Source organism: Pleurodeles waltl, chromosome 6 (assembly GCF_031143425.1).
Source record: "Pleurodeles waltl isolate 20211129_DDA chromosome 6, aPleWal1.hap1.20221129, whole genome shotgun sequence".
In the NCBI taxonomy this organism is placed as follows: domain Eukaryota; kingdom Metazoa; phylum Chordata; class Amphibia; order Caudata; family Salamandridae; genus Pleurodeles; species Pleurodeles waltl.
Genome location: NC_090445.1, coordinates 717,099,721 through 717,122,834, shown reverse-complemented (window position 1 = coordinate 717,122,834; position 23,114 = coordinate 717,099,721). Strand labels below are relative to the sequence as shown.

At 45.6% G+C, this 23,114-nt stretch overlaps 1 protein-coding gene across 2 annotated transcripts in view; it reads left to right on the top strand.

The window, feature by feature from the left end:
• Positions 1 to 23,114, top strand: part of WDR11 (WD repeat domain 11) — a 646,314-nt gene that overhangs the window by 575,876 nt on the left and 47,324 nt on the right. For both annotated transcript variants that reach the window (XM_069239226.1, XM_069239227.1), the window contains exons 22-24: positions 4,643 to 4,708; positions 11,969 to 12,155; positions 22,908 to 23,003. In XM_069239226.1, coding sequence (XP_069095327.1) covers positions 4,643 to 4,708; positions 11,969 to 12,155; positions 22,908 to 23,003 — 349 coding nt within the window. The remainder of the gene's footprint in view (positions 1 to 4,642; positions 4,709 to 11,968; positions 12,156 to 22,907; positions 23,004 to 23,114) is intronic.

Genomic DNA, 23,114 nt, shown 5'->3' with positions numbered 1-23,114 from the left:
AATCTGTTCTCACATTTTTCCCTCCAGTAATGTAATTGACTTCTAGATTATACTCTTGGAATTTAGACAAGAGTCGCACTAACCTAGCGGATGCCTTACCCAGACCATTACCGCTCAATAAGTATACCAAAGGTTTGTGATCTGTATATATCTCGAAATGAGTTCCCCAAATGTATGTCTTAAATTTCTTAACGGCCCAAACGCAAGCTAAGGCTTCCCTTTCAATAGTGCTATAGTTACTCTCAGCACTAGAAAGGGATCTAGATGCAAATGCGATTGTACATTCTTGACCGTTCTGCAACTGCCCAAACACCGCTCCAAGTCCCTTTGGACTAGCATCAACTGTTATAAAGGACTTACAATTGGGAATATAAGGTTTCAAAGTTGGGGCAGACAGAACGATTTGTTTGATATGCTCAAACGCATCATTGACTTCCCTGTCCCAGACAAACTTGTTCCCCTTTTTTAATAGTAACCGAAGAGGTTGAACTATTATTGCAAAACCGTTAACAAATCTGGAGTAATACTCACACAGTCCAAGAAAGGAACGCAACTCGTCCTTGTTGGATGGAGGAGGGGCTTTCTTAATAGCTTCCAGATTGCACATTTTAGGTTTGATGCCCTCAGCAGATATGGAATGACCGAGATAGTCTACACTTTCAACCAAGAAGTTGCATTTTTCAGTTTTGATAGTCAAACCATAATTTTTTAGAATACCAAAGACTTCATTTAGAGCTTGTTCATGCTCTTCTATCTTTGCTGTGTGAATTAGGATGTCATCTTGGAAAGCGCAAACTCCCTTAAGGTGTCCAAACAATGTGTCCATCATTTTTTTAAAAACACCCACCGCTGAGGCAAGACCAAAAGGTAATCTGAGGAATTTGAAAGCACCATATGGAGTAACAAAAGTGGTTAGATCTTGGGAATCCTTGCTAAGAGGAATCTGATGATAAGCCGAATGTAGGTCTGTAGTCGAGAAAAACTTTTAATTTCCCACCGTGGTAATTAGTTCTTGTATATGTGGTAAAGGGTGACAATCCACTAAGATATTTTTATTAAGTGATCTCAAGTCTACACATAATCTGAGATCTCCATTTCTCTTTTTAGTGACTATAATCGGAGAAACCCACTCTGAAGCATTAGTGGGAGTAATAATGTTGTCAGTTACAAATCTTTTGAGTAACTTCCCAAGTTGGTCTCTGATAGACAGCGGGACGGGCCTTACATTATGAGAAACCGGAATGGCACCTTCCTTGAGTTTGATAGTGTGCTCAAAGCCTTTGACATTCCCAACCTTGTCGACAAAAATTTTGGGAAACTTACGAGTATAATGTTCTGGAACAATATTGTTGGGAACAATGTGTAACACAGAATCGCCTTCATCTATGTGTGGCCTCTCACCTAACTTAATGGGATTCTCCTGCCCTGGGCATAGTACAATACCTAAACATGCTAAGTCCTTCCAGCCTATTATGTTCCTACCCCTCAAAGCCACATAGATTTTAGTAACATTAGACCTTCCCATCACTCCTAACTCAGCATGGAAAAAAACCAACAGATCGATGTCTTGATCTCCAAATGCTTTGGGTGCAATGTCAGCTTTTTCCAGTCTCTTAGTGTCAGGCCATAGCTGAAAAAATGTCTTGTCTTCCAGAATTGTGATAGGGGCGCCGGAATCAGCCATTACAAGTATAACTCTAGAATCCACATTTGCTTCACATATTGGACCTTTGAAATGTTCATCCACTCCCCCTTTGCTCTGATCAGGGAGATCCACAGTAAGAACGACATTAGATAGTCTACTAGCACAATGAGTTGCTTCCTCAGCATCTTCAGTGTACACATTACTGATTCTCACTTTGGACCCAGAATTCGAATTGAAACTTGATTGCTTGCAAACAGCTTGGAAATGGCCAAATTTGCGACACTTCAGAAAACATTTCCTAGAGCAGGACAAACGGGATTGTTACCCAAGTGATGGTGAGAACCACAACGGAAGCAAACCCTACCCAATTGGGGTTGGACTTTCTTCTGTTTGATTGATCTCTCTCTAATAAAGCTTACAGTTGGTTCATCTCCTAACTGATTAACATGTATTTGTTCACTTTGTCCACACACAACGCTCTGTCCACACACAACTCTGGATGTGACAATTGATCTCTCAATAGCTTTAGCTAAATCAACAACCTCATCCAAGGATGGGTTGCGGCAAGCAAGTAGGCGTTCTTGAATTTTTTTCGAATAGCAATGAAAAACAAATTGATCCCTAATATACATATCAACAATATTACCAAAATCACATTTAGCTGCAAGCACATGCAAATTAGCTAAATATTCATCTACAGATTCATCTGCAGATTGCCTGCACATAGCAAAGTTGAATCTCTCCAGTAAAACATTTGAGTCATCTGAATATTGTTTTTTGATCCTCTCTTTTCCTTCGATATAAACATCCCACCCGACATTATCAATCGGAGGTCGTTGTATTGTAGGTAGATTGTCAAATATACGCTGACCAGCAATTCCCAGATGGTTAAACAGAAGCGCTAACATCCTAGATGCTGAGTATCCAGCGGCGTCTATCGCTGACAAATAGTTTTCGAAAATTCTCACCCATTCATTCCATCTAATTTCCAGCTTACCAGCCTTTTGCAAGAAAGGAGGAGGTTGCATGACTATCTGATTTGAAGCCATCATAGAGGGTTGTTTTTTCTTCTTCCTTTTTAAAAAATAAAAATAAAATATACCCCTTTATTTCTTCCTCCTGTGTTTGATAATCTGACTTTCAACAATAATAGTTCTGCTGGATCCTGCAGAACATGGGAATCACCCACGCAAAGGTGCTGCAAGTACGCTCGTGTTTAGGAACAAGCCACAAAGTTGGCAGGCATAGGTTAGCATCCACACACGCTGCTGGGTTGCCGGGCAATGGTTGGCGTCATGTGCCCGCGTTTCTTGTGCCGGGAAAAAACGTTGCGTTGGCGGTTGCTAGGCAACGTTCAATGTCCGGCACGCTCGCGTGTACACGCGCTGGAAATCAAGCTCGCGCTTGAGCCTTTGAAGGAAAACTCCCTCACGCTCGAGCGCTCACCCTGGCAGGTTTCCTACGATCTTTTCTTCAGATCTCTTCTCAATCTTCTGTGTCTCACACCTGCGTCGTATCCTGGCAGCAACCAAGGACGTCGTCCAGTCATCGGATGCAGTACGGCGGTCAGTGGATCAAGCATCAAACAGGTACCACCCCACTCCTGGTACCAAAATTGTAAGAGAACGAAGACTCCGGTTGTTTTTTTTAATAAAGGATCCGCATACAATACCGGAACAGACTGAGTAACTTCTTCATTTAATGAAAGATCCACGACGGCAGGCAGCACCCTGTTGAGTCCAGAGCCTGCCACCAACTGCCGACAGCCGGCTCTAGAACCCCACCAAAGCATTGACGCAGTCATGGAACAAAGAACAGAAAATAGAACTGGTAAGTTAAAGGGAAAGAACATAGTATGACACATATTACACTCACCTCTAGACACACTTCTTGCTGTTGGGGAAAACACTTAATTGTTCAACAGCAATAGCACTTCTGTGCCTTGGGAAGTGCCCCATGGCACCCAAAACTGTTGAGTTTCCACCTTACAGCGATGCATGTCTGCCACCTGTTTGAGGAGACCTCAGAATGGGCTTCCTTCAGAATCATTTGAGCCTTGTGTAGAAAACATTGGCTGTGAAACAGAAAGGTGCGACGAAGACACCTGGAGAGGGGAAATGGCGCAGCATGTCTCAACCCTCAATTGCAGCTGTTTGGAAGAGTGATGATGAAAATCTGTTAGTCTTGCCGAACAGTTCTTTAAAAACAAAGATAAGCAAAGCTGATTCTTAGGTACAGAAACAAGCATTTATTTGTTAAAATTAAATATGTGTCACCCCCTCCGGATAAAGCATGGACCATATATTCATTTTGTTCAAAGCACACAGAGAAGCCCCTTTTGTTAAAATTACTTTTGAATGTTACGTAAGCTTCCTCCTTTTTGCAAATTGTCCCTCTCTCCCACAGCCGGTACACAGCACCATGGTTTGTGCTGTGGCTCTCAACAGCTCCACGCTCATGCTCATTAGCAGCAGAAGGTCAAGAAGCACTTACTCTATCTCATCGACACTTCACTTTTAGTAACTGATCAGTTTGACTATTTCCAACATGTACAAGAGGCCATTATAATACCCCCCTGTCTAATTTTTTTAATTGACTTCAGCATTAGCCACCGGTACTCAAGCAGACTTTGCAGGAACTGACCCATGTGTTCATCATATTGGGTGATAGGCCTGCTTGGTGAACCCTCCGATATTCGAGTAGGCAATATCTGGCCATCTGCTCCTAATGTTAGCTCACTAGTCTAGGAGACTGGTTCAGGTATATGGCAGAATCTGACTGACTGAACTTTTTAAGGCACTGATTTTTGGAGGATCTGCTCTTTGTAAGTGTTTTGAAAGCCATCCTCTACCGAACATTCACTGCGCAGTTTAAATCTAAAGTTTTTTAAAATGCAAATGTATTGAAGTACCTCTCATTTGAGCATCAAAATAAGACAGGGATATTTGACTCTTGAGCAACATCTTTAACAAGGGCATATATGGTCTTGTTTTTCAGTGACATCAAAAGGCTGTTCCTGGATCCTGACTTTTCCCTTCTGCAGCGCTGTCTGCTGGTTGCAAGGTAAGATAACACTTACTAGAAACACCTAAATCTTTCGCAGAGAGAAATATGATGCTAATCGAAATACGACTTCAGCAGTTATTACACTTAAGTAAACTACACCGAAAACCATTTCTTCCACTTTGTTTTTTGATCGGGCATGCCAAGACCCATATATACAGCATGATTGGAAAACCACAGATAATACATCCAAAGGTTGTATTCTCATAGCGTTGTGCATTATCTTTACTATCTGATAAAGACTTCTAGCTGCAGATTCCTTACCTTTGAATTCAATTACGTCAGCTTCGAATTTGGAATCTTTTTGCTTAGCAGTACCCTGTGCGCACTGTCTGTTGGTGTAGTTTGGTTCTGCATACATCGTCTGGCTCAGCATGGCTTTGTCAGGGTCGCTGGAGCTGTCTATGATGTCACAGTTGTGTATATAGACGCCACCTCGGCGCGCGTGCGTCAGTTCTTTTCCTTCCGCGTCGGTTGAGCGCAGATCCGTGATCAAACTTCCCTTTGCCTTTTTTGGCAAGACTTTTTTGAAGTTTTGTCAAGGATTTTTGTAGTCTGTGCGAGGTATATGTCCTCTAGGAAGGCGGGGTTCAAGCCGTGCGGCATCTGCCATCACGCGATGTCGGTGACGGACCCTCATGAGGTATGTCTCTGGTGTCTCAAAAAGGACCACAACTCGAAGACCTGTTCCAACTGCCCGGCCATGGCCCTGAAAGCTTTGAGGCAGCGGTCCCTAAAGCTCATGGCAGCCCGGCAGTCGACTTTGGTCGGTGCGACTCCTCGGAGGTCACAGTCCCGCTCAAGGAGGAGGTCGCGGAACCGCTCCAGCAGCCCCAAGTCCTCTTCGTCCCATTCGAGGTACTCGGGCACTCGGGGAAGAGGCACAAAAAGAAGAAGTCCTAGCGGACTTCGACTTCGCCACGCCCGTCGACTGACAGTGCGTCTCTGGAATGTCGACGTTCCGAGCACGGTTCCGCGGAGCCGTTGCCAGGGCCGACTCTGCGTCCGTCCCCCCTTTCTCGGGAGCTGGAGCAACTCCCGCTCAATTAAAGGAATTTTACGAGGCTGTGCACCTTGTTTTTGAGCGAACCACCTCCTCGGGTGGGTCTTGGGCCCATTGGGGTCAGCAGGGGCCCCCTCGGACTCAACTCCTGTGGCTTTGGCCTCAGCACCTTTGGGGATCCCAGGATCAGATAGCGGATCCGGACTGGTGCTGGGTTCTCACAGTCTGCCTCCTCCGGCGCCAGGCCCGATGCCGACGCTCCCTCCACCACCGGTGGTAGCCCCATCCTCATTACTGGTGATACGGAGCCGGAACTACATTGTACTACGCAGATTCCGACTTCGATGGCGCCAATTAGGCCCCGATCAGTGCCTGAGGCTTATTTTGAACAGCCAGGCACAGGTGAGGAGTAGGAGGGGTCTGAGGACCCTTTAGAATATGGATTGGAGCATGAACAGGACGGGTATGAGGATCTAGGGGACCCCAGTGGACTGGATACCTCCAGCAGGAGGGGGCATCTTATGCCATGGTGGTGCGTAGGGCAGCTGAGGTCTTGGACCTAGGCTTGCGTACGGTGCCAGTAAGGACTAATCTCCTGACGGAGGTGCTTCAGCTAGGGGTTGCTACATCAGAGCCGATGTTACCCTTCAATGAAGCCCTCACAGATATCCTTCTGGGAACGTGGTCCAAACCCAGCATAGGGGCTCCTGTGAATAGGGCAATCGGCCTCCGCCATCGACCAGCTCCAAGCGACCCTAGTTTCCTCACCCAACACCCCACCCCGGAGAGCTTGGTGGTCCAAGCCTCCACTTCTTGTGGTGCCTTCCGTTCCCCCGGATAGGGAATCCAAGAGGCTGGACCAACTCAGGAAGATGTTTTCTTCCTCTAGCATGCCATTGACATCGGTAAACACCTCTTGCCTATTGGGCAGTTTTTCCTGTACTTCATGAGTGGTACAGGTGCTGCCCCTGGTCCCGGTGGGTGAACGGGACACTCTCACCCAGGCTGTCAAGGATGGGACGGATTCAGCCAAGTTTACCATCAGGTGTGGCTTGGACATCACCTACTCGATGGGCAGGACGATTTCTTCAACAGTGGCCCTCCAACGCCACACCATGGCTGCGTACCACTGGCTTTTCGAGGGGATGTCCAGTCGAACTTGATGGACATGCCTTTTGATGGCACACGCCTTTTTTGGAGAAAAGACAGACTCTGCGCTTGAGAGATTCAAGGATTCTCAAGCTACAGCCAGATCCTTTGGTCTCTCAGCATCTGTTCGCCAGCAGTCTGCCTATCGCCCCTTTTGAGGCTTCAGGAGAGGCGCAGTACCACGCCAACAACAGGCTAGCCACCGTCCTCTGGCATCACAGCATCTAGTGCGAGGATGCGGTCGTGACACCTTAAGATCCAGAAGGTCTAACCAGAGGTCAGCCACCACCCAGCCCCCCTCTTCTGCGACGCCCAAGCCCTCCTAATATGGTTCTGCAAGACCATGTCCGTTCAGTTGGAGGGAGGATTCAATTTCATCTTCCTCACTGGCAATCCATAACATTCGGCAGATGAGTCTTGCAGATCATACAGAAGGGCTCTTCCCTCCCCTTCCAGTCTTTCCTTACCTCTATCCCTCTGGTAAAAGAATGGCTGATGGAGGATCATTTGATCTTACTCCACGCGGAAGTTAGAGCTCTCTTACCCAAGGGAACCATAGAAAGGGTCATGGTATCAAAGTAAGCAGTGGTTGTTATTCCCGCTACTTTCTGATTCCCAAAAAGAACAAGGGTCTTTGCTCTATTTTGGGTTTAAGGGATGTCAATCTTCCTCAAAAAGGAGAATTTCAAGATGCTCACTCTTGCTCAGGTCTTGCTGCCCTAGACCAAGGAGACTGGATGGTAGCGTTGGAATTGCAGGATGTGTATTTTCATATCCCCATCCTGCCCGCCCACAGGCGTTACTTGTGGTTCAAGGTGGACCACAAGCACTTTCAGTTTGCCGTGCTCACCTTCAGTCTCACCAGTGCCCCTCGGGTGTTTACCAGCGTGATGGCGGTGGTGGAAGCACATCTGCGCAGGTTAGGGATTTCAGTCTTTCCACACCTCGACGATCGGCTGTTGAAAGCTCCTACGCCCCAGGCTCTCGTCACCCACCTTCAGACTACGGCGGACCTCCTGTATTCACTGGGGTTCACTATAAAGGGGCTGAAGTCACACCTGACTCCCTCTCAGAAGTTCCCTTTCATCAGAGCTGTTCTGGACACAGTGCAGTTTCGGGTCTGTCCTCCCGAGAAGCAAGTCCAGGATAATTCAGGTTATGATACTGATGTTTCAGCCTCTATCCTGGATTTTGGTGAGACAGACTCTGAGGCTGTTGGGACTCATGGCTTCCTGCATCCTGTTAGTCAAACATGTCAGATGGCATATGAGGGCTCTGAAGTAGGACCTGAAGTTCCAGTGGACACAGCATCAGGGAAATCTTACCGACACAGTTCAGATCTCAGAGGGAACTGCAAAAAACCTGCAGTGGTCGTTAGTGAACTGCGATTGGGTCAAAGGCAGACTCCTCTCCCTTCCCCAACCAGATCTCACAGTAGTGACAGATGCGTCACTTCTGGGATGGGGCTGCCATCTGGGAGAGGTGGAGATCAGGGGCCTCTGGTCTCTGGCGAAGTCCGGGCTCCATATCAACTTATTGGAGCTACGGGCAATTCAGCTAGCATTGAAGGCATTTCTTCCTGTTGTGAAAGGGAAATTAGTGCAGGTGTTCACGGACAACACCACCGCAATGTGGTACTGCAACAAGCAGGGCGGTGTGGGGTTGTAGACCCTTTGTCAAGAGGCTCTGCGTCTCTGAACTTGGCTGGAACAGCAGGGTATAACCCTGGTGATTCAACACCTGGCAGGTTCTCTGAACGCTATGGTGAACGAACTCAGCCATCGATGCCTAGCGGATCACGAATGGTATCGCCATCCTGAGGTGGCGCAAGGACTCTTTCAGCCGTGAGGAGAGCCTTGGTTAGATCTGTTTGCCTCCGCAGAGAACACACAGTGTCAGCAGAATTGCACTTTGGAGTTTCCAAGGCGTCAATCGCTCAGCGACGCTTCTAGTCTCGGGTGGAATTCAGGCCTCCAGTACGCACTTCTGCCCATACTACTTCTGCCCAGAGTTCTCAAGAAGATCAAGAACGACCAGGCCCAAGTCATCTTAGTGTCTCCAGCTTGGGCACAGAGAGTCTGGTATCCCGAGCTACTCAAAATGAGCATCAATCCTTCGATCAGGCTTCCCCTTTGAGAGGATCTTCTGTTGCAGCAGTAGGGGAGGGTTCTCCAACCGAAGCTGTCAACTCTCCGCCTTCATGCTTGGAGATTGAGCGGCAGCAGTTGATGGCTTTTGACCTTCCTCACGAAGTCTGTAAAGTTATTTTGGCAGCCAGGCGTCTCTCCACTAAAATGGTATACGCCTGCCGTTGGAAAAGCTTTGTATATTATTGTACAGAAAGGTCTATTGACCCTCTTTCTGCTTCTCTTTCTACCATTCTTCTTTCCATTCTATCTCTAGCCCAGCATGGTTCTTCCTTAGAGACTCTAAAGGGCTATCTTTCTGTCTTATCAGCATTTCTTCGGTTGCCTGACCAGCCTTCTTTGTTCAAATCTCCCATTGAAAATAGATTCCTCAAAGGGCTTATACATATGTTTCCCCCTATGCTCTTTATTATGCCTCAATGGAACTTAAATCTTGTCCTCACATTTCTCATGTCTGCTCCCTTCGAGCCTTTACACAACTGTCCCCTCTGGCTGCTCACCATCAAGTCCGCCTTCTTAGTGGCAATAACTTCTACCAGGAGGGTGAGTGAGATGAAAGCCCTGTCATAAAAGCCACTGTATCTCAATATCCACCAGATAAAGTGGTTCTCAGAACTCGTGCCTCTTTCCTCCCCAAGGTGGTGACCCCATTCCGTCTGGGTCAGAACATCCCCCTGCCCACATTCTTTGCTCCACCGCATCCCTCTAAGGAAGAGGAGCTACTTCATCAACTGGACCCAAAAAGAGCATTGTGGTTCTAAGTTGACCGCACAAAAGAGTTCCGGGTGGATGACCAACTCTTTGTGGGGTATGTCGGAGCAAAGAAGGGTCAGGCAGTTCAGAAGCAAACCAATTCACGCTGGGTCGTTCTCTGCATTAGGATATGCTACACATTGGCCAGGAAGCAGATTCCTGAGGGCTCATTCTACCAGGGGCAAAGCTGCTACCACTGCGCTAGCTCGAGGCGTACCAGTCCTGGAGATCTGTCAGGCGGCAACGTGGGCATCCTTACACACGTTTGCGAAACATTACTGCCTGGACAGTCAGGTACGAAGGGACGGGTACTTTGCCCGTTCAGTCCTGCAGGACTTTCTAGTTTATATGTGGATAAAAGAACTGACAAGCCTGCGCCGAGGTGGTGTCTATATAGATGACCGTGACTTCATAGATGGCTCCAACGAGGCTGACGAAGGCACGTGGAGCCGGACAACGCACGCAGAACCAAACAACCGCACCTGACGGCGCACACAGGGTACTGCTCAGCAAAAAGATTCCGGATTCGAGGCTGACGCCAGGGAATTCAAAGGTAACGAATCTGCAGCTGGATAGAGTCTATACCAGATAATGTGTTAACGAAGGTAAGTAACTTGTTCGTTGCAGCCAGTGGGCTCTGGCTGTGAGAATAGCCTGCTCTGCTTCCATGTGCAACAAAAGTACTATATGGGGGTAGGGAGAGAGAGAGAGAGAGAGAGTGTGGGTGTCTGTGTGTATACGCGCACTCAAAAGCTGCACTATGGTTTGTGTATACGCGCACTCAAAAGCTGCACTACGGTTTGGAGTACTGCACATTTTAAATGTGAGGGACTCATGTTCTGCAGCTACACCGTTTTTTTTTGTGAGGGGTATTTCTGCTCATCTGCTGCCTTAGTGAACCTGTTGTTTTGCAGAAGTTTGTACCACTTTTGCTAGCTCTTTTCATGTGTCTGTACACCGCTGGTCTCTGAGTATCGCTCACTGTACAGGAGAGAATCCTGCAGCGTAGAGAATGCAGAGTCCTTTCCTGTCATGCGATGCGGAATAAAAGAGGTTTACGAGGAAAGCCCAGAAGAGTTGTCCCAGGGCCTTCACTCTTTCCTTCCCATTAGCACATGTCTCTGTGTGTCTTTGTATTTGTATCTCTGGCACTAGAAGATAGGTGTAGAGAACGCATCATCTTTTTTAGGAATTGAACTCTATTAACGACTACACCGGCCGTTTGTCAAGATCCCTCAGATTCTTTGCCTCGAAAGGCTGGTGACATTTCTACCTTACAGCTCATGGTAATAAATGCCTTTCTCCTGGTGAGTATCATGACATGTCTTTAGCTCACAAGAAGCACGTGGTCTAAATAAAGATTTCTTGTCCGTTATAGGAACCTATGTTATTATGGAAAATAATTATTCCAGAAACAGTGAAATGCTGCCCTGAGTCAAGGCTTTAACTGCACACCCAAGGGAAAGTAAACAGCTTATCTGTGCTGCAAGAGTTGCTTGGCACCAGAGTCCATTTCCATTTTTTCAGATAGCTTCTTTCAGAGTGGCAAAGGCATTGGAAACACTACCGGGTTTTCTCACATTCAAGAAAAAATATCAAGTAAACTGGCTTCTGAGGAGAAAGGGGCTCAGAATATGGCTGCCTAATTGACTGACGTTTGCTTGTAATGTGCCTTATGTGAAGCTTGAACTTGCGTAGCCATGTTTGTCTATACTAAAATGAGTTTTATTACTTTCTGGAAGGCAAAGACCATGATTTAAAACCTCCATCACATACCTCTGCTTGTTGGATCAAGTATAAAGACTAGTATCTTCTGCAGCCAAGAAGAAGAGTGAAGTGAGGAATGAGACTGAAGAAGGGAGTTCAAGAATGGCCACTAATGAAACGCAATCCCCTTCCTCTCTGACAGATAGGGTTCAGAGTAATTTCTCTGATGGGTGTGGCGTGGAATCATGCAGAGCCTATCAACAACAATTGGTCTCTTGACAAATAGAACAGAAAATACTTGTTACTTCAGAAAATAGTACTAATAAACACTGTTGCCATAATCATGGTGTTGCCTGTGGGCAAATATCGAGAGGCTTCTATGTTATATTTGACTCTGAGGGAAAAGTGTTGATTTTGATGCCGGTTCATATTCTTGAATGGTTAGCCTTTTCTTCCCTTCATCTCTGGGATGCAGATTAGTAACTTTCTTTCTCTCCACAGACTTTACGGGGATGAATCAGAGCTGCATTTCTGGACAGTGGCAGCCCATTACCTGCACAACCCGACCAAGACAACTCGCAGCTCTGCTCCAGCCACCACAGAAGACGGCACGGCATTGCTCCAAGATAGTGGTTTCAGCCCCCTGGACATATGCTATGATTTACTGTGTGAGAATGCCTACTTTCAGGTAACTCATGGCAATTCTGGGGAAATGATAACTATGCGTTTTGTGACATGAGCAATATGAAGTATGCTTTCATTGTACAAACCGCGCTCTCCCTCTATCTTCTTCTCTCTCTTTCTCTGTTTAAGCTCAGCACTAAGTACCTCTCACTCTGCCCATAGGCAGTTCTCACAGCACTCACTGTAATAAAATACATGATCACTGTGACCATGCACAGGTCTCAACGGGTCTCATTTAGAGTTTAACAGAGGTAGGATATCTGCCAAAAAGCGGTTGATTTCATCTGTCATAGTTTCAGTTCATCCTAAAAAGGGTGTATTGGGCAAACGCAAAATCCACCCTGTTATGTCTCCTTCAGAGTCATTTCCATCTATACTAAGGTTACTCCAAATACTCACACCAGCTCAAGAAATAGGGGTATGTACACAATGGATTTAGAGTTTTGCAAGTTTCCACCCTCACCTACTTCTACATTTAAAATCTGCCTGCCAGGCACCCTGCACCCACATAATAGATAATTATTATTAATTACCCTCTGTAATAGATAATTTTGATGTGTCCATGTTGTGTTTTGGGGTATTTCCTGTTGCGGGTACTAGGCCTACCCACATAAGTGAGCTACCGTTTTTATCGGGAGACATGAGGGAATGCTGGGTGGAAGGAAATTTGTGGTCCAGCACTTTCTATCACCGAAATGTGAGGAAAAAGTGGGTTTTTTTGCCAGATTTTGAGGTTTGTAAAAGATTCTGAGTAACAGAACCTGGTGAGAGTGCCACAAGTTAACCTATCCTGGGTTCCCCTAGGTGTCGAGTTTTCAAAAATGCACAGGTTTGGTAGGATTTCTTAGGTGCCGGCTGAGCTAGAGACCAAAATTCACAGCTAGGCACTTTCCAAAAAAAACCTGTCAGTTTTTAATGTAAACATTGGATGTGTCCATGTTGCGTTTTGGGGCGTTTCCTGTCGCAGGTACTAGGCCTACCAACACAAGTGAGGTACCATTTGTATTGGGAGACATGAAGGAATGCTGGGTGGAAGGAAGTTTGTGACTCCTCTCAGATTCCAGAACTTCACAGCACCAAAATGTGTGGGAAAAGTGTTTTTTAGACAAATTTCGAGGTTTGCACAGAATTCTGGATGGCAGAACCTGGTGAGAGACCCACAAGACACCCATTTATGAATTCCCCTAGATGTCTAGTTTTCAAAAATTTATAGGTTTGCTAGGTTTCCCTAGGTGCAGGCTGAGCTAAAGGGCAAAATCCACAGCTAGGCACTTTCCACAAAACACGTCAGATTTCAATGTAAAAATGTGATGTGTCCATGTTGTGTTTCCTGTCGCAGACACTAGGCTTACCCACACAAGTGAGGTACCATTTTTATCAGGAGACTTTGGGGAACACAGAATAGAAGAACAAGTGTTATTGCTCCTTGTCTTTCTCTACATTTTATCCTGCCAAATGTAAGACAATGTGTAAAAAAGAAGTCTATTTGAGAAATGCCCTGTAATTCACATGCTAGTATGGACACCCCAGAATTCAGAGATGTGCAAATAACCACTGCTTCTCAACACCTTATCTTGTGCCCATTTTGGAAATACAGAGGTTTCCTTGATACCTATTTTTCACTGTTTATATTTCACCAAATGAATTGCTCTATACCCCGGTATACAATAAAAACCCATTGCAAGGTGCAGCTCATTTATTGGCTCTGGGTACCTAAGGTTCTTGATGAACCTACAAGCCCTATATATCTCCACAACCAGAAGTGTCCAGCAGACGTAACGGTGTATTGCTTTCAAAAATCTGCCATAGCTGCAAAAGTTACAGAAGAAAACGTGGACAGAAATGGCTCTTTTTTTCTCCTAAATTTCAATATTTTTTTATTTTAGCTGCTTTTTTTCCGTAGGAAAACCTTAAAGGATCCACACAAATGACCCATTACTGAATTCCGAATTTTGTTTACTTTTTAGAAATGTTTAGCTGTCCGGGATCCAGCATTGGTTTCACACCCATTTCTGTCACTAACTGGCACGAGGCTGAAAGCACAAAAAATAGTAAAAATAGGGTATGTCCCAGTGAAATACCAAAATTGTGTTGAAAAATGTGTTTTTTTGATTCAAGTCTGCCTGTTGCTGAAAGCTGCGAAGATGGTAATTTGAGCACCGCCAACCTTTGTTGATGCCATTTTCAAGGAAAAACCACATACTTTGTTCTGCAGCATTTTTTTCCCATTTTTCTGAAAAAAAACGAAATTTTAGCTGTATTTTGGCTAATTTATTGTTCTCTTCCAGGGGAACCCACAAACTCTGGGTACCTTTAGAATCCCTAGGATGTTGGAGAAAAAGGGCGCAAATTTGGCGTGGATCGCTTATGTGGATAAAAGGTTATAAGGGCCTAAGCGCGAACTGCCCCAAATAGCTAACAAAAGGCCCGGCACCTGAGGGGGGGAAAGGCCTGGAAGCAAAGGGGTTAAAGAAACAGAGGCTAATATTATTGCAATCTTTTTTTTGTCACCACTTTCAGCAGCCCCTTCAAAGAACATAGAACACTAGCAAAAAGTTTACTGTAGCTTACTGCAACATATCAATATAACTTGTATGGATGAAATACATTCTCAATTCTCATGAACATACAATAAAGTCTGTATATAAAAAAAAGTCCATATTCCAGCTCCAAGAGAAATTCATTTCTCCAAACATATCCTATGTCATTTTCTGATTCCAATGTCTAAATCCGCTTCCTTTATTGTGCACGAGCTACAAGATGAATACGGTGACAATGAATGTAGGGTTGGGACCATGGGAGAGATAGTATTCGCCTATAGGACCTTGCTTATTGGAGGATAAGAATTCAACCCAAAATGCTTTGAGTGCCTCACACCTCAGTCAGACAACACCACCATCCACAGCACTGAATGTTGGACACCTGGGAGTCCTTATTGGATCTACACTCTCCTTCATACTCAGTCATTTGCCTGGTGATCCAGGGCATTGCCTTGTAACTTTCCCTACACCGCACACTCTTCACACTCCTTCAAACTCTACCCCCTGTTGAGTTAAAATGTGCCATTGTGATGACACACCTATACCGCTCAGAATAACAGACTTTAGTATGACTTGGCCTTCCACACTTTTCAAAGCAAAGAAGTTGGGTGGGACATAACTTAAATATTACCTTTGGAGATTGTGAAAGTGTGCATAATGCTGTCGCAGGGGTTTTCTGGATCTGCTCACCAGTGTGCATGCAAGCTCTCACACATTACCTAAAATCGTTTTTAAAAACCTCAACCTTTTGGTATATTGTTGGGGTTGTAGTGATATTGCGTGTCCTCTGGATGCTAAATACTTTCAGACTAATATAAAAAGACGGACAGGCTCTACTTAGGGAACAACCAAGTCTCTTCTGTTACTGAAGTGAGATCCTGATTGAAGCATTGTATCTTCTGTCCAGCTGTCAGGTTGAGTAGTTGACCTGTAAATGGCTGGGCCTTATTTGATAAGAGTTTAAATATTTTGACATAATCATTAAATCAGTCTTTCTAAAAAAAAAAAAAAACTATTTATATATGTGCCTTGGAGGCCAAACTCTCCAACACCATTAATCACTGAGATTCACCCTTTGCCTATTATGAGAAATATTGCAATAACTAATATGATGATGGTCCCCAGACTTTGATATGTATTCCCAGTTATGCCAGTGAAGAAAACCACGAAAGTGCCCAGCCCCTTGATATGTTAATGTTATGGTTGATTCTAAAAGACTACACCCAGAGAATACCTCTGGACTAAAATTACCATCTGGGTGCCACAGACAACAGGTATCAGGATTTTCTGAAAAACTACAAAGTACTCCACTTGCACACTTAGTGCAGGCTGGCGGATTGGCAGATGGTTGGATATCTAGACCTACTGACAAGGATGATTGACAATGACAATGCCTAACATCAAATGCACTGATAAAAGGTTTGTGGTCAGACCCCAAGGAAGTAACATACATTATTGTGCGGTCCTTGCACTGTGAAAAGTGTGGGCAACTAGGGCACAGAGTGGTCCCAAAATTCAGTTTCCTTCAGATTTTTCTCAAGGCTATCAGCCTTCCTAAACAGGCATTAAGTGTTACTCCCGGAAATACTCTATTGAGACTGATGTTAAACTATTGATGATCTTTATCCAGTTGGGTAGGTTAGGTCATGCTAGGTCTTCTGTGAGACTTGGAGAATACAGAAACAACTCTTCACCCTATACACAAGAAACATTGCAATACTCTGACAGCATGACCAGCCCTTCTCAGACAGCTGTAGAAGCAAGCACTGTTAAACTGTAAAATCACAAGGTGGGTTTAGAAGAAAACTTGAAATTGTATAATACTTTCCTGGCGGAATATCCTGTAGTACCATTAAAGGTCAAAACTAAGTGGGAACCTGTCCTGGGCAAATGACTAATTAGCAGTGTCATGATATGTAAAAGAAGTATCAAGAAAATCTCCATTTCTTATATAATACATTGCACATTTCTGAGGCACGTCTGTATGGCCTACCCAGGTGATCCATAAATTTGCTGCATGAACACTACCATTCTGCTTTAGGCATACTTTCTCTAAAGTCACTGAAAGGAATATTACATGTTCACCATGGATGTGTCTGCCAGTAAAAGTACCAGAAAGTGAAAAAATGAAATGCACCACAAATTATATGTATCTGGATCTTGCTTTAGACAAGAGTGTAATTACAAGTATTGCCAGACATTGTTAATGTGGCGGCGAAGAGAAATGTCTAAGTATGCGAATGGAGAATGGTCTACTATACGCCCGTGTGGATCAGATGAACGGGAAAGCAGTTAGCAATGTTTAGGGTAGTTTTCTACATGAACCTGAATCTCCATCCTAATTAAGGCCACTGTGGATGAATAGTTACTGAAAATTTTATTGGTAAGCATCCAGGCTTCCCTCTTGTTTCTGATCTTTCCTGATAAAGGTGAGTAATAAAAGAAAAGGTAATACAAGAAAGTGCTTATATGCTAACTGTAGAGTGGAATGAGGTGCAATCTTCCTGTGTGTGGCGACTCTCAACTGGGTTATGTGCCAGAATGGGTTTGTGTGGTCTTGTTACATACTGTAAATATATAAAACTAGTTCCACTTTTGTCGCTCAGAATAAAGGAAAATCTTAAAACCTTTAGAAGAGCAATATCGCCACTTAATTTGTTTTTGTGTGGAGCTGTCAGAGGGGCATTCTTGTGTGAGCAGTATGTTCATTTATCCTGTGTACTCATAGCCTCTCTTTCTGCCTGTTGTTTAGAAACAGAAAGAAGACCACTTATGCTTGTCTGCTCCCATTTACCAGAAATGTCACCTTTGTGTATGTTGCTCATCTTCTTGCGTCCTCCTGTGGCAGTTTCATTACCCCTAAGCTATTCTGCAAGCATTGTGCTTAATGATTTATTTTTTCTACCCAGTTAGGAATAATGCCTGAATTAAAATGACAATCCGAAATGAATTATTTTATTTGCTTACTCTATCATAGGCCCTTCTTCTTGGGCTTTGCTGCATGAGCCACCTCATGGATTAATTAACACAGAAAACTCTACCTTAGTGTCCCCAGCCTCAAGGTTTTTCCATTTTCATAGCATTCTCAGGATTCTTGTGCTACAGAGTCAATCTGGAACAGTTCCAGTTTAATTTGGATCATTACTTTTTCATGATAGTTGATTGCCTGCTTCCACAATGGCGTCCTTCCTTTTGCAAAATGTTTTGCAGCTTCTATTATCTGATAGAGACTTTTAGCTGCAGAGTCCTTACCTTAGAGTTTCCTGGTGTCAGCTTGGAATCCAGAACTTTTGCTGTGTGGCATAATTTGAGCCTTCTTTGACATCACGGTCGCCTATAAAGGCACCACCCATGCACGCGTATGTCAGTTCTTTTCCTTCCGCACCGGTTAAAGTGCAGATCCTGAATCGAGCGACCCTTTCTTTTTTGACATGCGTTTATTCGACTTTTTGTCGAAGATTTTTTTTGTCTGTGCGAAGGATGTCATCTAGGAAGACTGAGTTTAAGGCATGCAGCTCCTATCACCGCTCCATGTCGGTGATGGACTCCCATAAGGTATGTCTCTGGTATTTAGACTAAGACCACAACTCAAAGTTGTGTTCTGACTGCCGGTCCATGGCTCCGAAAGCTTTGAGGGAGCAGTCCCTTAAGCTCATGGCAGCCTGGCAATCGATGCTGGTCGGCGTGACTCCTTGAATGCCACGGTGCTGGTCAAGGAGGAGCTCGCGGGACCTCTCCAGGAACGCCTAGCCTCGAGGTCCTCTGTGCATTCGAGGAAGAGGCACAAGAAGAAGAAGTCCTTGACCCTCAGCCAACGAGGCAAGTCGGGAACATCAACATTCCTTGCACGATTCTGCAGAGCCTTTGCAAGGGCCGACTTCGAGCCTCCCCCACCTTTCCAGTAGCCAGAGCGACCCCTGCTGAGCTCAAAGAGTTTTACGAGGCCATGTATCTCATATTTGATCGGGGTGGCCCCGTCGGTACGTCTTCGGGTCCCACAGGGTCAGTAGGGGCCCCATCTGGTTCCACGCCGGCGGCTTTTGTGCCGTTTGGGTCTGTTGGATCCAATATCGGGTCCGGAACAATGCTGAGTCCACACAGTCAGTCTCCTCTGGTGTCGCTCCTGATGTCGATGCTTCCGGCGCCCACCAGTGGTGCAAGGCCTGTTCTAATAATCAATGATCCGAACGGCGCTAATAGGGGCCAGATCATTGCCTCAGCCTTTCTGTGATCAGCCAGTCACTGGTGAGGAATGGGGAGGGGTCTAAGGTCCCTCTGGAGTCTCAATTGGAATAAATGGAGTGGTGTGAGGATTTAGGAGAGGCCTGTCGACTGGATACCTCTACACATACTGGCATGCTCACACCTTCTACGGTGGCTATGGAGGAAGGAGCATCGTATGCTATGGTGGTGCATAGAGCAGCTCAGATCTTGGAACTAGATCTGTGGTGCCGGTCATGCCTAACCATCTGACAGAGGTGTTTCAGCCGGTAGGTTCCACAAAGGAACTAATGTTACCCTTTAATGAAGCTCTCACAGATGTCCTTCTGGCAATGTGGTCCAAATCCAGCAGAGGGGCTCCTGTAAATCGGGCAGTTGGCCCCCACCATCGCCTAGCTCCGGGTGATCCTAGCTTCCTCACAAAACATCCCACCCTGGAGAGCTTGGTGGTCCAAGCTTCCACTCCCCATGGTGCCTTGCCTTCAGCTCCCCCCAATAGGGAATCCAAAAAGCTGGACTAGCTTGGGAAGAAGATGTTTTCTTCCTCCAGCCTGGCATTGCAGTTGGTAAACACCTCATGCCTATTGGGTCGTTTTTCCCATATTTTATGGGATACAGTGGCACAGCTGCTGCCTCAGGTCCCGGAGAACATGCGGGAAACTCTCTCACAAGCAGTCAAAGATGGGAGAGATGCAGCCAAGTTTACTATCAGGAGTGGATTTGGCGGTGGCCCTTCAACGCCCTGCCTGGCTTTGTACATCTGGCTTTTCAGGGGATGTCCATGCAAACCTTATGGACATGCCCTTCGATGGGTCCCACCTATGTAGCGAAATGGCAGGCTTGGCGCTGGAGCGCTTCAAAGACTCCTGAGCTACGGCCAACTCCTTGGGCCTCTCAGCGACCCCTCGCCAACAGTCTGTTTTTCGCCCCTTTTGAGGCCTCTGCAATGTGGTACTGCAACAAGCAGGGCGGTCTGTGGACTTGGACCTTTTGTCTAGAGGCCCTGCATCTCTGGACATGGCTGGAACAGCAGGGCATAACCCTGGTGGTTCAACAGCTGGCAGGTTCTCTGAATGCTAGGGTAGACAAACTCAGCCGTCGATGCCTAGCGGATCACGAGTGGTGTCTTCACCCCAAGGTGGCACAAGGACTCTTTTAGCAGTGGGGAGAGCCTTGGTTAGATCTGTTCGTCTCTGCAGAGAACACACTATTGCACGTTGGAGTTTCCAAAGCGGCACTTGCTCTACGATGGTTTTCGTCACAAGTGGTGCTCAGGTCTCCTGTACACCTTTCCACCCATACCACTTCTGCCCAGAGTTCACAAGAAGATCAAGAACGACTGGGTCCAAGTAATCATGGTGGCTCCGGACTGGGCAAGGAGAGTCTGGTATCCCGACCTTTTGAAAATGAGCATTGATCCTCCAAACAGGCTGCCCCTTCCGGAAGATCTTCTGTCACAGCAGCAGGGGAAGGTTCTCCGCCCAAACCTGTAAACTCTGCGCCGTCATGCATGGAGATTAAGCAGCAGCAGTTAACAGTCTTCTACCTTCCTCCTGAAGTGTGTATAGTTATTTTGGCAGCCAGGCATCCATCCACTAAGACGCTATACTCCTGCCATTGGAATCATTTTATAAATTATTGTACAGAAATGTCTATTGATCCTTTTTTTGCTTCTCTCTCTGACATTCTTCTCTTTATCTTATCCCTTGCCCAGCAGGGTTCTGCCTTAGGCTATCTCAAAGGCTATCTTTCAGCCTTATCTGTGTTCCTTTGGCTGCTTGATCAGCATTTGTTATTCTAATCATCTACTGTACATGGATTTCTCAAAGGGCTTGTACATGTGTTCCCCCCCCCCACGCCATTTGTTATGCCTCAGTGGGACTTGAATCTGGTTCTCACATTTCTTTTGTGTGCTCCCTTTCAGCCACTGCACAACTGTACCCTACTGCTGCTCACCATCAAGACAGCCTTCTTAGTAGCAATAACATCTGCCAGGAGTCTCTCATCTAAGCCACCATATCTCACCATGTTCCCGGACAAGGTGGTACTTTGAACTTGTGCCTCTTTCTTCCCTAAGGTGGTGACCCCATTTCACCTGGGTCAGAATATCACCCTGCCCACCTTCTTTGCTCCACTGCATCCCTCTAAAGAAGTGGAAGGACTCCACTGACTGGGCCCAAAAAGAGCGTTGTCGTTCTACCTTGACTGCACAAAAGAGTTCCGGGTGGATGACCAACTCTTTGTGGGGTACTTGGGAGCAAAGACAGGTCGGGTAGTGCAGAAGCGAACCATTTCACCCTAGGTCATTCTCTGAACTAAGATGTGCTATGCGCTGGCCAAGAAGCAGCCTCCTGAGGGCTTGAGAGCTCATTCCACCAGGGGCAAGGCTGCTACCACTGTGTTAGCACAGGGTGTTCCAGTTCTCAATATCTGTCAGGCAGTGATGTGGGCATACTTGCACACGTTTGCAAGACATTACTGCCTGGACAATCGGGTCCGTAGAGACGGGCACTTTGCCTGTTTGGTCCTACAGGACTTTTTTTTAAGAGTAAAGAAGATCTGTCTGCAGCCCACCCCCTTGAGGTTATGGCTTGGGCATCTATTCCAAGGTAAGGAATCCGCAGCTAGAAGTCTCTATCAGATGAAAAGTTACTTACTTTCTGTAACACGTTATCTGGTAGAGACCCTATCCAGCTGCAGGCTCCTTACACCCACACATACCTCCCCGCTCTGCAGATACATCTAAATAGGGTCAGGTATTGTCACTTTCAGGACCCTAGTTTTTTGCACAGACAAGCTGTTACTTCTCTCCATGGCTCGGCGCTTCTGCCGTGGAAGTTAGTGGAAAAGGAACTGACATACGTGTGCCTAGATGGTGCCTTAATAGGTGTCCATGATGTCACAGATGGCTCCACCGACACCAACGATGCCACACAGATCAGAACGACGCTGCCCGACAACGAGCGCAAGCGTGTTGCTCTGCAAAAGTTCTGGATTCCAACCTGACATCAGGAAGTTGTAAGGTAAGGAATCTGCAGCTAGATAGAGTTTCTAGCAGATAATGCGTTACTGAAGGTAAATAACTTGTTAATCAAAGCATAATACTCTACCAAGAGGAAAGTAAATAAATGTTCCCTGGAAATGTACAAGGCTTTAACACGGTCCTGTCTCCTGTCTTAATCAAACATCAACTTAGGAATTTTTAAGCTACTTTTCTTATCTGGTGCATTGTGGCAGTCTTGCAGATTATTTTTTGTGACAATATTATCTTTTCAGTGAAATTGTTCCTTCAGGATATTGTATAACTTTATGTGGAGCGTATGAGGATGGAGACAGTTGTTAAATTCAGCAACTTTCAAGTGCAGTGCTGATCTTTTGAGTTTTGCAACAGTCAACCATCCAGGAAGTCTGGATTTCTTTTTTGGCATCACCTATATGTTAATAGGATGGATTTGTTGATAAAGACCTTTAAAATTCAATACTCTTAACGTTCTGATGATTTAACATACAGATAACAGCCTTTTTAAGATCTAGACAGTGGTTCCCAACCTTTTGATTTCTGTGGACCCCCACTTTAACTTAATGGAACCCAGGGACCCCACTGAATCATCATTGGAATCCAGGGACCCCCTCCTGAGTCATTACTGGAAGCTGAGGACCTAATGTGTCAATATTTGTTAATATTTTTTTATTTTCTAGGCTCTTGCGGACCCCCTGAGAAGGCTTCCCGGACCCCCAGGGGTCCCCGGACCACAGGTTGGGAACCACTGATCTAGAAAGATTATGAAGTGCTTGTTGGCAACAGGAAATTTAAGATGGGGATTTCCTGCATGCATAAGAGTGTTAAAAGTTCTTATTATCCAGGTTGATTTGTACATAATTTTCTTCTAGTTCCTCGGCCTCATTAGAGACGAGCATTTGGTGATGGGAGGGAAGGTTTTTAAAATTAAATATAAGGGTATCATTTTGATATATTTTGTCTTCTGTTTCTTTAGAAATTTCAGCTGGAGAGAGTTTATTTGCAAGAAGTAAAGAGATCGACATATGATCACACACGAAAATGTGCTGACCAGCTCCTCCTTTTGGGTCAGGTGAGTGTGAAGTCTAATGAGCTAGTTACCCTACTAAATCCGGAGCGATTGTGTGGAAAGCGCGACTTCCTGTTAAGCGTCAGGTACTCTGCCCTCTGGATTCAAGTGTGT